The 14,245-nt window shown below is 42.1% G+C and overlaps 1 protein-coding gene across 1 annotated transcript in view; it reads right to left on the reverse strand.

The window, feature by feature from the left end:
• Nucleotides 1-14,245, reverse strand: part of LOC140291454 (uncharacterized) — a 392,957-nt gene that overhangs the window by 326,483 nt on the left and 52,229 nt on the right. The window contains exon 4 of the mRNA XM_072379414.1: nt 6,136-6,142. Coding sequence (XP_072235515.1) covers nt 6,136-6,142 — 7 coding nt within the window. The remainder of the gene's footprint in view (nt 1-6,135; nt 6,143-14,245) is intronic.

The raw sequence follows: 14,245 nt of genomic DNA on the forward strand, positions 1-14,245 counted from the left end.
TAAAGCTTAATTCGCCATTTATTAATGATGTCTAGTACAGTGTGTGAATAAAAGCTGAGTGAATCTGACTACTCAGACACAACTGGATTACTCAGTTTGTCCAATATTGTGAGACTGTAAATAAAGGAGCTGCCTAACGTTCAGGAAGTTTCGCACGTAGGGATTGTAGTTTGACGAAGGGTAGTTTATTGTTCAGAGAATTAAAAAATATAATTACTCTAATTAAAAAGGCAGTAAAAAGCAGGCTAACACTTCTTGCTAGTCTTACAAGAGCAGCACATCTTCTCCCTTCACTCTCTCTCGCAATTCCAATTCTTCTCCGAATCATCATAGATTGAATAATTATAGTTATAAGAAACACGGTCAGATTGATGGAAGACGGCATTTCGATAGAGCTACCAGAGTTTTCTAGATAACAGTATGTTGTTTTTTTCCTAGTGAATTTTCCACTCTGTAACTTGCTGTTACTAAAGAGCCAAGATAATAAAATATAAAAATATGCTTAGATAGAAAACAAAATACGAAAATAAAAATTACATGACAGTAATCAAAAGCCTCTAATTTAACAAAAATGCAATTGTAAACAGACAAAATTGCGTGAGACGACATTAATGTAACGTTTTCATTGTGCAACAGCGATGACTTAATTACCGGCGCCGAGATGGTGTCCGAAAGATTTCTCTGTTGAGCTCACTATAGAGTGCACTACATTTATTTTCCTATATAGGGAGTAGGGAGTTGGAAATGAGTGAATGATTTCGTGTGTAAGTACTTCTTATTATTATTATTTGATTTTTAATGGCAGCTGGCATCCTTGATGTTGCATATGCCGCCATCTACTGGACTAAAATTCTTTCTAGTTATGCTTTTCTATATTATTTTAATTATTCCAGTTGACACCAGGAATCTTATAATTATTTTCCTCCCTTCTTTATTCTACTATAACTTTCAGATTATATTCTCTTATTCCTGTGTTCTGCAGCTCTATTTTCATTCTTTCCCTCTCCCTTCCATATCTAGGATGCTATCATCACATGTTCACCCTCAGAATCGGGTCTCTGCTTTTTGCAGATGATGTGGTTCTGTTAGCGTCGTCAGGCCATGACCTTCAGCTCTCACTGGAGCGATTCGCAGCCGAGTGTGAAGCGGCTGGGATGAGAATCAGCACCTCCAAATCCGAGACTATGGTTCTCAGCCGGAAAAGGGTGGAATGCTCTCTCCGGGTCGGGAATGAGATCCTTCCCCAAGTGGAGGAGTTCAAGTATCTTGGGGTCTTGTTCACGAGTGAGGGACGAATGGAGCGGGAGATTGACGGGCGGATCGGTGCGGCGTCTGCAGTATTGCGGGCTCTGCACCGACCTGTGGTTGTGAAGAGGGAGCTGAGCCAGAAGGCGAAGCTCTCTACTTACTGGTCAATCTACGTTCCCATCCTCACCTATGGTCACGAGTTGTGGGTAGTGACCGAAAGAACAAGATCGCGAATACAAGTGGCCGAAATGGGTTTCCTCCGCAGGGTGTCTGGGCTCTCCCTTAGAGATAGGGTGAGAAGCTCAGTCATCCGGGAGGGGCTCGGAGTAGAACCGCTGCTCCTCCACATTGAGAGGAGTCAGATGAGGTGGCTCGGGCATCTGGTTAGGATGCCCCCTGGGCGCCTCCCTGGGGAGGTGTTCCAGGCACGTCCCACTGGGAGGAGACCCCGGGGGAGACCCAGGACACGTTGGAGAGACTATGTCTCTCGGCTGGCCTGGGAACGCCTCGGGGTCCCCCCGGAAGAGCTGGAGGAAGTGGCCGGGGACAGAGACGTCTGGGTTTCTCTGCTCAAGCTGCTGCCCCCGCGACCCGACCCCCGGATAAGCGGCAGATGATGGATGGATATTACTATTTCGAATGCAACCTAGTAAAGAAGCCTTTTAACTTTAACTGTGTAAAAGTTATGTTGGAACACTCACAATTGAAGCAGTCAGAAAAAGTTAGCCTTTTAACTGGTAACCGTGTGTGGGTTGTGTTGGATTAACCCATAAAAGAAGCAGTCAGAAAAGGTCAGCCTTTTAACTGGTAACTGTGTATAGGATTAACCCATAGAAACCTAATAGCACTCAGAAAAGGTCAGCCTTTTAACTGGTAACTGTGTGTAAATTGTGCTGGATTAACCCATAAAAGAAGCAGTCAGAAAAGGTCAGCTTTTTAACTGGTAACTGTGTATAGGATTAACCCATGAAAACATAATAGCAGTCAGAAAAGGTGAGGCAAAGGAAATAAGCCTTTTAACTGTTAACTGTGTGTAAATTGTGCTGGATTAACCCATAGCAGAAGCAGTCAGCAAAGGTGGATCAAAGAAAAAGCCTTTAGTACTGTAAGTAGCCTTTTAGCTGGTACTGTAAAAGCAGTCAGGAAAGGTGAAAGGTCTATGTGTGTTTTATTAAACCAGGATAGCAGAAGCAGTCAGCAAAGGTCAGTCCATAGTCTGTGTGAGAAGACTACAGGAATAAATAACTCCGCGCCGTGCGTTAGAAACAGAATCTTTCTTAAGAGAGTTTGCGATGAAATATCGCAAGAATTAAATCCATTTTAGTTTTGTTTGTGTCATACGTCTGATTGTTTGTTTGTTGAACGTCTGGTTGTTAAAACATTTGTTTGCTAAATGGGCTGGTTGTTAAATTGTTTGTCAAATTGTTTGTTAAAGTCTTTGCTGCAGTGTTGTTTTATTTGCTATGTATGTATGGGAGTAAAACAGCTGTGTGTGTGTGTTGTTGCTGATGGTAAAGGGCCTGGTTTTTTTGTTAAATTGTTTGTTTCATTGTTGAATTGTTGCTTTGTGACAGAATTGTTTGTTTTGCTAAGAGGGCTGGTTGCAGAATTATTTGTTTGTTAAATTGTTGTTTTTTCCTTCTTTGCTGCAGTGTTGGTTTATTTGCTATGTCTGTATAAGAGTGAAACAGCTGCTGGTGTGTGATGTTGCTGATGGTGACGACAGAAAAATGTATTACTGACTAACTGAGTTGAAGTGAACATTGGAGTCTGGTTGTTGCTCGTGACATAACGACAGAAGTAGTGTTTCATTCAGTAGTACTCAAAATAACTCCACTGAAAATTGATTAGCTGCAAGAGTACAGTATGGGAAATAACTGTTTTAAAGCTAACCGGAAGTTAAGTGGCAGTGCTAAAATCATGTTTCAGAAAAACCCCGAAAATATTAAATATTTAGACAGATGGGAGAAAATTTGGGTTTGAAGAGAATTTCAACGTTGAAAAGTGCGCAGAATTAATAAAAGATATAGAGAGAGCAGGCCGTAGAAATAAAAATAAAAATAAAAAGAACGGTCTCGTGCAGGCCAAGGCCTGGCTCACTGAGGCACAGAGGAGAAAATCAGAGAGAGAAAAAAAGGAGATAGATAAGCAACAAAAAGAGGTGTTTACGCTGATAGATGAAGAGGATGTAAATACAGTTTATAAGAGTAGACATCCGGAACTCAACTCGATAGCGAAAAGTCCACCAGCTTATAGTATCTCGGGAGCTACCAGTGGGTTGTCACCCCAACCTAGCTCCCCACCTTTGGAACCTTTGTATCCAGAGGGGGAGTTAAAAAAGATCATTAAGAGAGATAAGACACAAGTAACTAGGTCAGGGAAAAATTTTAGTTCTGCATGGAAGGTGTACCGTGATCCAGCTAGCCAGGACGTTGAGAATTTGCCCATGATCCAAGTACCTAATCCGAGAGAGGGGGAGGAGGAAAGTGAATTCATGTACGTTTACCGACCATGGACAGCTGAGGATGTAAGAAAAGCAACGGAGGACATTCCACACCCAAAAGTAAATGTTAAGGGGTTTAAAGGTAGCCTAAAGAATCTGTATGAGAGCTACAGGTGGAATGGTTTGGAGTTGGAAAAAGCAGTGAGAAATGTGATGAGAGCGGATTGGTGTGTGATCCGTGGTGATTGGAGTGCCCTTAATACTCATGGAGCAGTTTTGCAGTATCAGTCAAGAGATCTAGCCGACAGATTTGAAGCTTTACTGAAACGAACTGAAACTAAATATACAAAACGGGCTGATTGGAACCAAATTAACCATTGTGTGCAGAAGGAATGGGAAGATGTTGATCTATATAATCATAGACTAATAGAGGTGTTTGAATTCCACAGTGGACTGAGTCCGCCAGAAAATGGGGATGTTGACTCTCCTTATGAACAACAGTTGAAGAATGCCTTTCTGAAGGGATGTTTGCCACAGATAAGCAGTTTTGTGACCAAACACATGGTAGACCACCGCACAGCCAGGGTAGAAAACCTAATGGATTGGGCCAGACATGCAGAGGATCACCTTAACAGCAAAAAGAAAAGTAAGAAAGGACTTAACTTTTTGTTGGAAGGGAGTGAAATGCCTGTGTATGTACTGAGGGGAAGTGAGAACACAGATCAATACAGGAGAAAGGAGACAGGAGATAGAAGGAGAAATAGAGGAAGGAAGGCATGCCGGCTGAGTGGGGGGGGACTGCAGGAGCAAGGATGAGGTTGGGAGTCAATTATGACTAGATAAAGAGAAAACAACTCCAGCTGTAACCAGGATGGAGGAAGAGAAACCAGAAGAAGTGTTGAACCTGGAGGGAATCGAACTAATGTTACAGTATGATGTCAAACCTGAGATTACACTGAATGTTTTAGGGGTGGAGGTGACTTTTCTATGCAACACGAACTGTAATTCACCCTGATGACATTCCTGGAGTTGAGAAATCCAACGAAATTATTTGGGTCAAATCAGCAAATGGTTAGAGCCATCCTGAGCGTTTATCAAAACTCTTAACAGTAACAGATGCACGGACTGGAGTGAGTGCTGATTGTCAAGTTGTCTTGTCCACTCTGTGTCCCTGTAATTTGCTGGGAAGAGACATACTTCATGCATTGAAACTAGGGATAGTTCCAGAAGAAAAAGGGTTAACTGTTGTCCGAATGAAGCATTCGCGAGACCACCTTCATACTGGTATAGTTTGGATCTTGTTTCTACAGGCCCCAGTTCTATCGCGCTTCCGCTCCTTAAAAAAGCAAAAGAACACGTCTCAGGAGAGCTCACCCTCAGGTCACCAGAGGAATTACACTGCACTATGTATTACAAATACACTCAAGGGCCTGACAGAAAGTATGAGAAACAATTCTTCAAAGAAAAACAGACCATGTTAAAATTGAAACACTTATACTGGGCAGCTAGTTGTTCACTCTCCTCCAGCATGAGAAAGGTTTTAAGATCATGTAATGCACCTCATGTGTCACTCTCCAAATCCACAGACGACCACTGGAGGCGTTTAGGTGTGTTTGTGACTGCATGTGAAGAAACCTCAGATTGGGAGGAAGTAAAACCAGGAATAGAATATTCCGAGATATTGGATGCATATACTACTCCATTAAATTGGACCACACACGCAAAACCAAATGTGCACCTAGAAGGACAGATATGGCAACAAAAAAGCAGATTCTGATCCATTTTCACACTCACTGAAAGTGAAGAAGCAGAAATATAAGGGGTACCAGAACACTTGTGGTCGAAGGGAGCAGCAGACGTGGGACTAATAAAAAATGCCGAACCCGTCTGTATAACTCCTCTTTCTTCTTTCAGGCCACATCAAAGACAATATCCACTTAAACCTGAGGCTGAGGAAGGAATAGGTCCAATTTTGGAAGCTTCTCTTAAATCAGGTTTTATAGTGGAATGTCCTGACTCTCCATGTAACACTCCATTGTTTCCTGTGAAAAAGGCTCCTCCCTCCACTGGTTGGAGGATGGTGCAGGATCTGCAGGCAGTTAATAAAGCTGTTGTGCCACGGGCCCCCACAGTACCGGATCCAAATACTCTGTTAAATGATTTGTGACCGAGGAATAAGTACTTCACTGTTGTTGATATAAGTAATGCTTTCTTTTCTGTACCTGTGCACCCAGATAGTCAATTTTGGTTTGCTTTCACTTACAGAATGAAAAGATACACTTATACCAGACTTCCACAAGGATATGTGAATCACCAACAATATTCTCTCAAGCAATGTCAGCTAACCTAGCCAAATTCAATCCTCCAAATGGCAGCCAAGTGTTGTTATATGTGGATGACATTTTATTGGCTTCACCGACAGAACAAGACTGCAAAATAGACACACTAGCGCTTTTGCAATTCTTGGCGGAACAGGGTCACAAAGTCAGTAAAAACAAATTACAACTTTGGGAAACTACTGTAAAATACTTGGGCTACGATCTCTCACAAGAAGGCAGACATTTAGATGAAGCGAGAAAGACAGCAATCTTGCAAGCACCAAAACCAAAAAAAAAAAGACAAAATATGTCCTTTCTGGGAGTTATTAATTTTTGCAGGAGTTGGATATCGAACTATGCATTCATTACAGCCCCCTTATCTGCCTTGATCTATTACACCCCCTTGGCTGCCACAGATTCTTTAGTATGGACACCAGAAGCAGACGAGGCATTTTTAAAAATAAAACAACTGTTAGTCAGTTCATCTGTGCTAGGATTACCAGATTACTCAAAACCCTTTGTCTCAACAGTGGATTGCAAAGAGGGATATATGACATCAGTGTTAACTCAAGCACATGGGGGAAAATCCAGACCAATTGCCTACTACTCTTCCCGATTGGATGCAGTGGCCAGAGCACTGCCACCTTGTGTTCAAGCAGTGGTAGCTGCCTCGATGGCAGTGCTCTCATCAGCAGCCATTGTGTTATTTCACCCACTAACACTTAAAGTACCTCATGCTGTGGCTGTAATATTATTGCAGAACAAAATCTCGTATCTATCCCCCTCCCGACATCTCTCCTGCATGACTGTTCTCCTTTCACAGCCACACCTCACTGTGGAACGATGTACTACACTTAATCCATCCACATTGATGCCTACTTCACAGGATGGGGAGCCACATGATTGTATAGCAGAAATATCTATCAGTGTTTTGCCCAGACCGGATTTGACTGATACTCCCTATGAAAATGCAGAAATAACTATGTTTGTAGATGGTTCCAGCAAGAAGAATACTGATGGAACAAATGCTACAGGTTTTGCTGTAGTAACTGAAACTGAAACTCTCTTAAAGCAACCACTACCGAAGAAATTCTCTGCTCAAGCAGCCGAATTAGTAGCTTTAACGGAAGCTTGCAAATTAGGAAATGGTAAGGTTGTGAATATCTACACTGACAGTCAATATGCTTTCTCAACAGTTCATGTTTTTGCACAACAATGGAAAAACAGGGGAATGACAACTTCTACTGGAAAAGCTATAAATCATAAAAATTTGATTTTAGCATTATTAGATGCTATCCTGCTTCCTACTAAAGTAGCAGTATGTAAATGCACTGCGCATACTAAAAACACGGATTATGTTTCAAAAGGTAATAGAAAGGCAGATGAAGAAGCAAGAAAAGCTGCTCAGCTGCCTACTGAGAACCTCCTCCTGTTCTCAAAAGAAGAAACTGATACAGGAATAAACCATCAAGTGTTATGTGATATGCAAAAAACCGCCCCAACACCGGAAAAACAGAAATGGCTAAATAAAGGTGCCATTTACAACACACAATCAAACTTATATGAGTGACCTGAAGGGAAGCCCATACTGCCAAAAGGCTTATTTAGATGTGCTGCAATAGTGAGTCATGGACCATGTCATGTCTCTGCAGGAGGGATGGCTGCAACAATAAACAAAGTCTTTAGCGCGTATGGCTTCATTAATTATTCAAAGAATTTTTGTCTAATGTGTCTAATCTGTGCAAAACACAATCCACAGGGCAATCTAAGACCAAGAAGACGACAATTCCCCAAACCAACGTACCCTTTTCAACACATTTGTATGGATTTCATTGAACTAAATAAATGTAAAGGGAAACGATTCTGCTTGGTGATAATCGATGTTTTTTCCAAGTGGGTTGAAGTATTTCCATGTACACAGGCAGATGCACTCTCAGTAGCAAAAGCATTGGTAAAAGAAATAATTCCTAGATTTGGAATTCCTGAAAAAAATTATAGTGATAATGGGACACATTTTGTAAACAATATCATCTCTCTAATGGCAAAGAACTTACAAATAGATCTCAGAAACCACTGTGCATATCATCCACAGTCAGCAGGTTTGGTGGAGAGGCACAATAGAATAATTAAATCAAGACTGAAGAAAATCATGGAAGAAACTAAAAAGAACTGGGTTTACTGTTTACCACTAGTAGTCCTAAACATGCATGTAACTCCAACGAATACAGGATTAACTCCATTTGAAATTATGTATGGCAGACCATTTTTACTCCCACAATTAAAACCATTCTCCAGACATGACGAAGAAAGAGAAGAAACTCTAGCAGATTACATGGTGAAAATGTTAACAAGCAGAGAGATCTCTTCTGTCAATTCTGTTCCAGGTGAACCTGTGGAGGAAGCGCTGAAGACAGTAAAACCCGGTGACTGGATCCTCATCAAAGTGATAAAGAAAAAGAACTGGTCAACTCCAAGGTGGGAAGGGACATATCAGGTATTACTTACAACACCCACAGCAGCTAAAATAGCAGAAAGGACTTCCTGGATTCACTTATCCCATTGCAAACTAATAAGGCCACAGCTTTTAGAAGAAGGGAAAAATTTGTTACCCACCACAGTTCTCTGAGGCATAAGTCTGACTACAAAGGGGAATTCTCTCAACAGGAGGGGGATCGTCTCAACCTCAGTGAAGAAAACAACGGCTAAAACGGGAACATAGGGTGTGGCTAAAATAGACAGGGGAAATGGACAGGCAGCGGCCGTGGCATCCATTCAGATTAGAGGGATTATGTGGATTAAGAGGAACCAGCTGTGTACTTTTAGTCATTGCTCTTACTTTGGTACTCCCGATTATTTGGAATGAAAAACAAATAAATGGAACTAGGGAGAAAGTGTTATATGAAAATACCACTGTTCTGCCTCCCACCTTCTTCACACAGATGATCCAGAGAGAGACAAGGTCCATGAGATTCAACAGAGAAATTGTCAACCTGTTTTTTGTTGCAGGAATGGACGGAGTGGCTGAGATTGATTTCTGCTCGGTTGTTAACTGTAAGGACAACCAGAAAGCCCATGTATTCTCTGAAAAATACATTTGTGAAACCTATGCAGGTACCAGATTTCCAGGGGATCGCCGATGTAACAGTTGGAATTTTGTAATAACGAATAGTGGACCACATCTTTGGAATTATAAACCCCAAAAAGCATCAACCGGCCCGGACCCCCTTTCTGATCGTTTATCCATCATTAAGGGGCAGTTTGATCCAAACTGTAAGATTGACGAATGCAATCCACTCATTATAACTTTAAAAAGACCCAAACCGAGTGACACAGGTGTTAGGCTCACATGAAAAAGGGTTTGATCGGAAACTTTATGATTACGGTAACAGATATTGAAAAAAAAACTCACAAGAACAAATCCTACAAATATGCAAACATCTTCAGTAATACACCACCTCCTGAGCGCCATATCAAATATCTCACTGATCTAACTTACGAGGACAAATTGGCCTTGGAAACAGATTATGGAGTATCGTAATGAATGGCTTGAATGGATGGTGTATACAGCACGACAAAACAATCGATCTAATTGCATTGCATGTGCTAAAGCCAGACCATACTTGGGAACTGTACCATTTCACTTAGGCGATCATCATCAATCTGACCCCACTAGTTTACAATGTGTATTACAATTGCATAATGAATCTTTTGTACCAATCACAAAGCAATGTAAAACTATCTCTTTGTTGTTCCCAGCAGTTAAGAAAAGAGATGTACCACCCTTAGCGTTGGTTTATAAGGGTAATTATACATGTTTCATTCACAGGGGTACAAGTAAGGATGTGGGTACACTCATGTCAGATTATTGTCAAGAATCCATCAATGTCACTCAGGACGCAGGTAACTACCCAGCATCTTGGTTTCGGAACCAGACTTCCATGAGAGCAGACCTCTGGTGGCTGTGTGGGGATAGGAAACTGAGGCCAGTCCTTCCGCCCAATTGGCAAGGCAGTTGTGCAGTGGCCCAACTACTGATGCCTTTCCATCTGTTAGCCTTGGAGGATTTCAAGGCAGTGAGTAAGAATCTCTCTGCAGAGGGACTGGGACGGAGACGTCTAATACGTTCAACTGCGCCTGGGGGTTCATTTGACAACAGAGTGTACTTGGACAGCATTGGGGTCCCTAGGGGGGTTCCGGATGAGTTCAAAGCTAGAAACCAAATAGCTTCAGGATTTGAATCTTTTCTTTTCTGGTGGGCAACAATAAATAAGAATGTCGATTGGATAAATTACATCTATTACAACCAACAGCGCTTTGTAAACTACACTAGGGACGCTCTTAAAGGTATTGCTGAGCAATTAGGTCCAACATCACTTATGGCATGGCAAAATCGGATGGCTTTGGATATGTTGTTAGCAGAGAAAGGGGGTGTATGTAAAATGTTTGGAACCATTTGTTGCACCTTCATTCCTAACAATACTTCTCCAGATGGAAGCATCACCAAGGCCCTAGAGGGTCTCACATCACTCTTGGCAGAACTGATAGCGAACTCAGGGATCAACGACCCCTTCACGGACATGATGGAGAAATGGTTTGGCCGATGGAGTGGACTAATTACATCCGTCCTGCTATCTCTGTCGGTTTGTTCAGCCATAATAATCATCTGTGGTTGTTGTTGTATTCCTTGCTTGAGACTACTGTCGCAGAAGCTGATTGAAACCGCTCTTACCCACGTGATGTATCAGCAGATACAAGATAAAGAAAATGAGGATGAAGAACAACGCGAAGATAACGTTTAAAGGACAATGCACCTTGCATGGCCCCGAGTGAATTCTCAATTATTTGTTTAATGAAAATCTTTTTGAAGTGTTAAACGATGATGTCGAAGATGTACAGGGCTATGCAAAGGAGACAGGGAAAAGAGGTGGTAAAGACCTCTTCCGGGAAGTGAAGTGCTAGTAACCTCTCCTTCCAAGATTCTTAACCGTTCAAGACCAAGCCGGACTGATTTTCCGCCAGAAGCAGACGATTGCAGTGTTGGTGACGGAACTGCACTGAATAAACAGCATTGTATTAATTTTTGTTATGTTATTCATATTTCCATTTTTATTATTCCATTTTATTAATTGTGTTACTAATTTTTGTTATGTTATTCATATTTCCATTTTTATTATTCCATTGTATTAATTTTGTTATGTTTTTCATATTTCATATTTCCATTTTTATTCATTAATGATTTAGTCATAGTTTTATTCATTAATAATTTAGTCATGGTTTTATTGATTTTTGTCCTTATTGCCATCTATTTTTGTTATTATTCCATTGTATTAATTTTGTTATGTTTTTCATATTTCCATTTTTATTATTCCATTGTATTAATTTTTGTTATGTTTGTCATATTTCCATATTTCATATTTCCATTTTCCCATATTACATATTTCCATTTTTATTCATTAATCATTTAGTCATAGTTTTATTCATTAATAATTTAGTCATAGTTTTATTGATTTTTGTCCTTATTGCCATCTATTTTTGTTATTATTCCATTGTATTAATTTTGTTATGTTTTTCATATTTCCATTTTTATTATTCCATTGTATTAATTTTTGTTATGTTTTTCATATTTCCATATTTCATATTTCCATTTTCCCATATTTCATATTTCCATTTTTATTCATTAATCATTTAGTCATAGTTTTATTGATTTTTGTATTATCCTTATTGCCATGTATTTTTGGTTGTGTATCCGTTTTGTGTTTGCTGGTCACACCTAGATCCATCCCCATTCATTGAAATTAACGGTTCGGAGTGCGACCTTTGATACTGAGTGAGTGACTAAGCGGTCGGTGGCCAAGGAGAGAATGGGACCATAGGAGAATTTTCCCGTAAATGAAGCAAATGGGTTTTTCGCTCCTATGCACTGCGAACGGTAGAAATACATTCAATGTTAATTGTACGGGGTGCAGGGTTTTTGGAGTTTTAATACTTCATAGCATAAACAGGAGGGAATGTTGGAAAAATTATATAGTTATACTATGACAGAAGAGTCCCTCCATCTTTTCCTCTTCTATGATTCAAGCAAAAGTGTTTTGACTCTTGTACTAGTCTTTCCCATAATATTAACTGTAGAGAAATGCCTTTTCCCATAACATTGAATGTTCCTTCCCATAACAAGGAATGGGGAGAGAAGCACCTTTTCCCATAACATTGAATGTTCCTTCCCATAATAATGAATGGTGAGAAAAGCGCCTTTTCTCATAACATTGTGTGATCAGCAAGCATAAACAACATAAATAGCTGGAGCACCATTTTGTCGGGAAGACAACTCTGAGCCATCTTCCCGACAGGTTGTGTGGATTTGTGCGGACTTGTCTCTTTCTTGCAAGAAATAAATGTTTTGTGTTAATCGTATCCAGCGACTCTGAGCCTAATTTTGAGAGAATTTTTCTAACACTGTGTAAATGCCAGAAGGTGAGTCTAATAACGTTATCCTGTCCTATCCTATCCTTTTTTTTTTCTCCTTCTCCTGTTCAGCATTATGGCAGCAGAATTGTAGTCTGAATATCTTTGATGCCAAATAGATTTGCTTTGCCAAGGGAAGTTTTATAAATGTAAAGCTCCCCTTGATGCCCATTTATTTATTTCTGTTGACAATATATGACATGTAATAGAACTGAACCGGACCGGGGGACAAGGAAAGAAGAACAGGAAAGAAGAGGAAACAGAACAAAAATAGAAACAAAAACCAGACAACCAGCTGCTACACCTGTAAAAAACAAAACAGACAACAATCCATGGCCTCTGAGGGGAATCCAGCCTTAGCGCCACCAGGAGCACCTGAAAGCAGACAAGCAGAGAAAAAACAAACACACAAACAAACAAAAACAAGCACACGAAGCGGTAATCGCATATAACACAGCTGTGGATATAGATGACCTGAGACGACATGATAATACATCAACTGCTTAGCGACCATGCTACTGGGCTAAAAACTGTATGTGTGTGTGTGTGAGAACATGCAACACCCATGGCACAGGACCTACATGATAACCGTGCTTAGTTATGAGTGTATAAGTGTACAGAGCCACAATCCACACAGCCACGCAGTGGGTCAGCGCCTGCCCCAGGGCCCCTGGCCAAGTGCCCTGGGAGTCAAGACGTGCCCGCAGGTGGGTGAAGTCGCGAGCGGCGGGGAGAGGCAACGCCGCCCCCTCATCGGGAGAAGCACAGGCAGGCCAGGTGACAGCAAGTCCCAGATCCAGGCCCAATCATTACCACACACACTTTCACGTCCCATACATCCACACATCCACACGTCCTCCCTCCCTCGACTCCGCTGGGGTGTAGTGCAGTGGGCACACCAGGGGGCCAGCAGCCCCCCAGCCACCACAGACCCCGAACCAGCAGAACAATTAATTAATCCTCCTGGCCTCTCCCGCCCCGAGCAGCAACCAGGAAGCAGGGGTGTGGAAAGAAGACCCCTCCCCTCACCCTTCTGGCTCTTCAATATTTTCTAATAGTGAGCAATTAAAATTGAGGGGCAGCCAACCTTGTAGAACTGGGAGCGCGGCCCTCTGGGCAGCCTACATACCCAAAGAGCCCCGCCCACCAGATGCCACTCAGTATAACCACCCCCCAAGACCTAATGTGTGTGTGTGAGTGTGTTTGATAAGTAGTAATGTCTAAGGTGTAATTAAAACAGGGGCGGGGAACTGCAGAGTGCAACCAAAGGGGACCACCTACGTGGCCCCATCCACTACACCCCACCGAACACACACGCCCCCAAAACCCTTCATGTGTGAGTGTGTGCTGTGTACAGGAGCCAGAAGGGAGAGGGGTATGGGGATATACACTACTCTCCCCCGGAGAGGGCAGCCAGGGACTGGCAGCAATAGGCAGCCCCGCTACCTGGGAGCCAACCCAGGGTAGGAGGGGCCTGCAGCGACCACATTCCGGGAGCTACTGTACCCCCAGAAGGTACCCATCCTGCCCCACCCCACCCCGGAGGACCTCTACAAAAAACAAACAAACAAACCACCCGGTCACACCAGTCGCAGCAGCCCGGGCCTGAGACCCACCATCACCCAGCCCCCCCCCCCCCAAAAGGGGAAAAGCACCGCCCCCCCCACCGCACGCCCCAAAACCCTGAAAAAAAACCAACCATCTGCGGACACCTTGGAGGTCCCAGAGCAACAAGCCCGGCACCAGGACCTGCACCAACCCACCCATACTGTGG

This window comes from Leuresthes tenuis, unplaced genomic scaffold, assembly GCF_036924035.1.
Source record: "Leuresthes tenuis unplaced genomic scaffold, fLeuTen1.0.hap1 SCAF_1, whole genome shotgun sequence".
Lineage (NCBI taxonomy): Eukaryota > Metazoa > Chordata > Actinopteri > Atheriniformes > Atherinopsidae > Leuresthes > Leuresthes tenuis.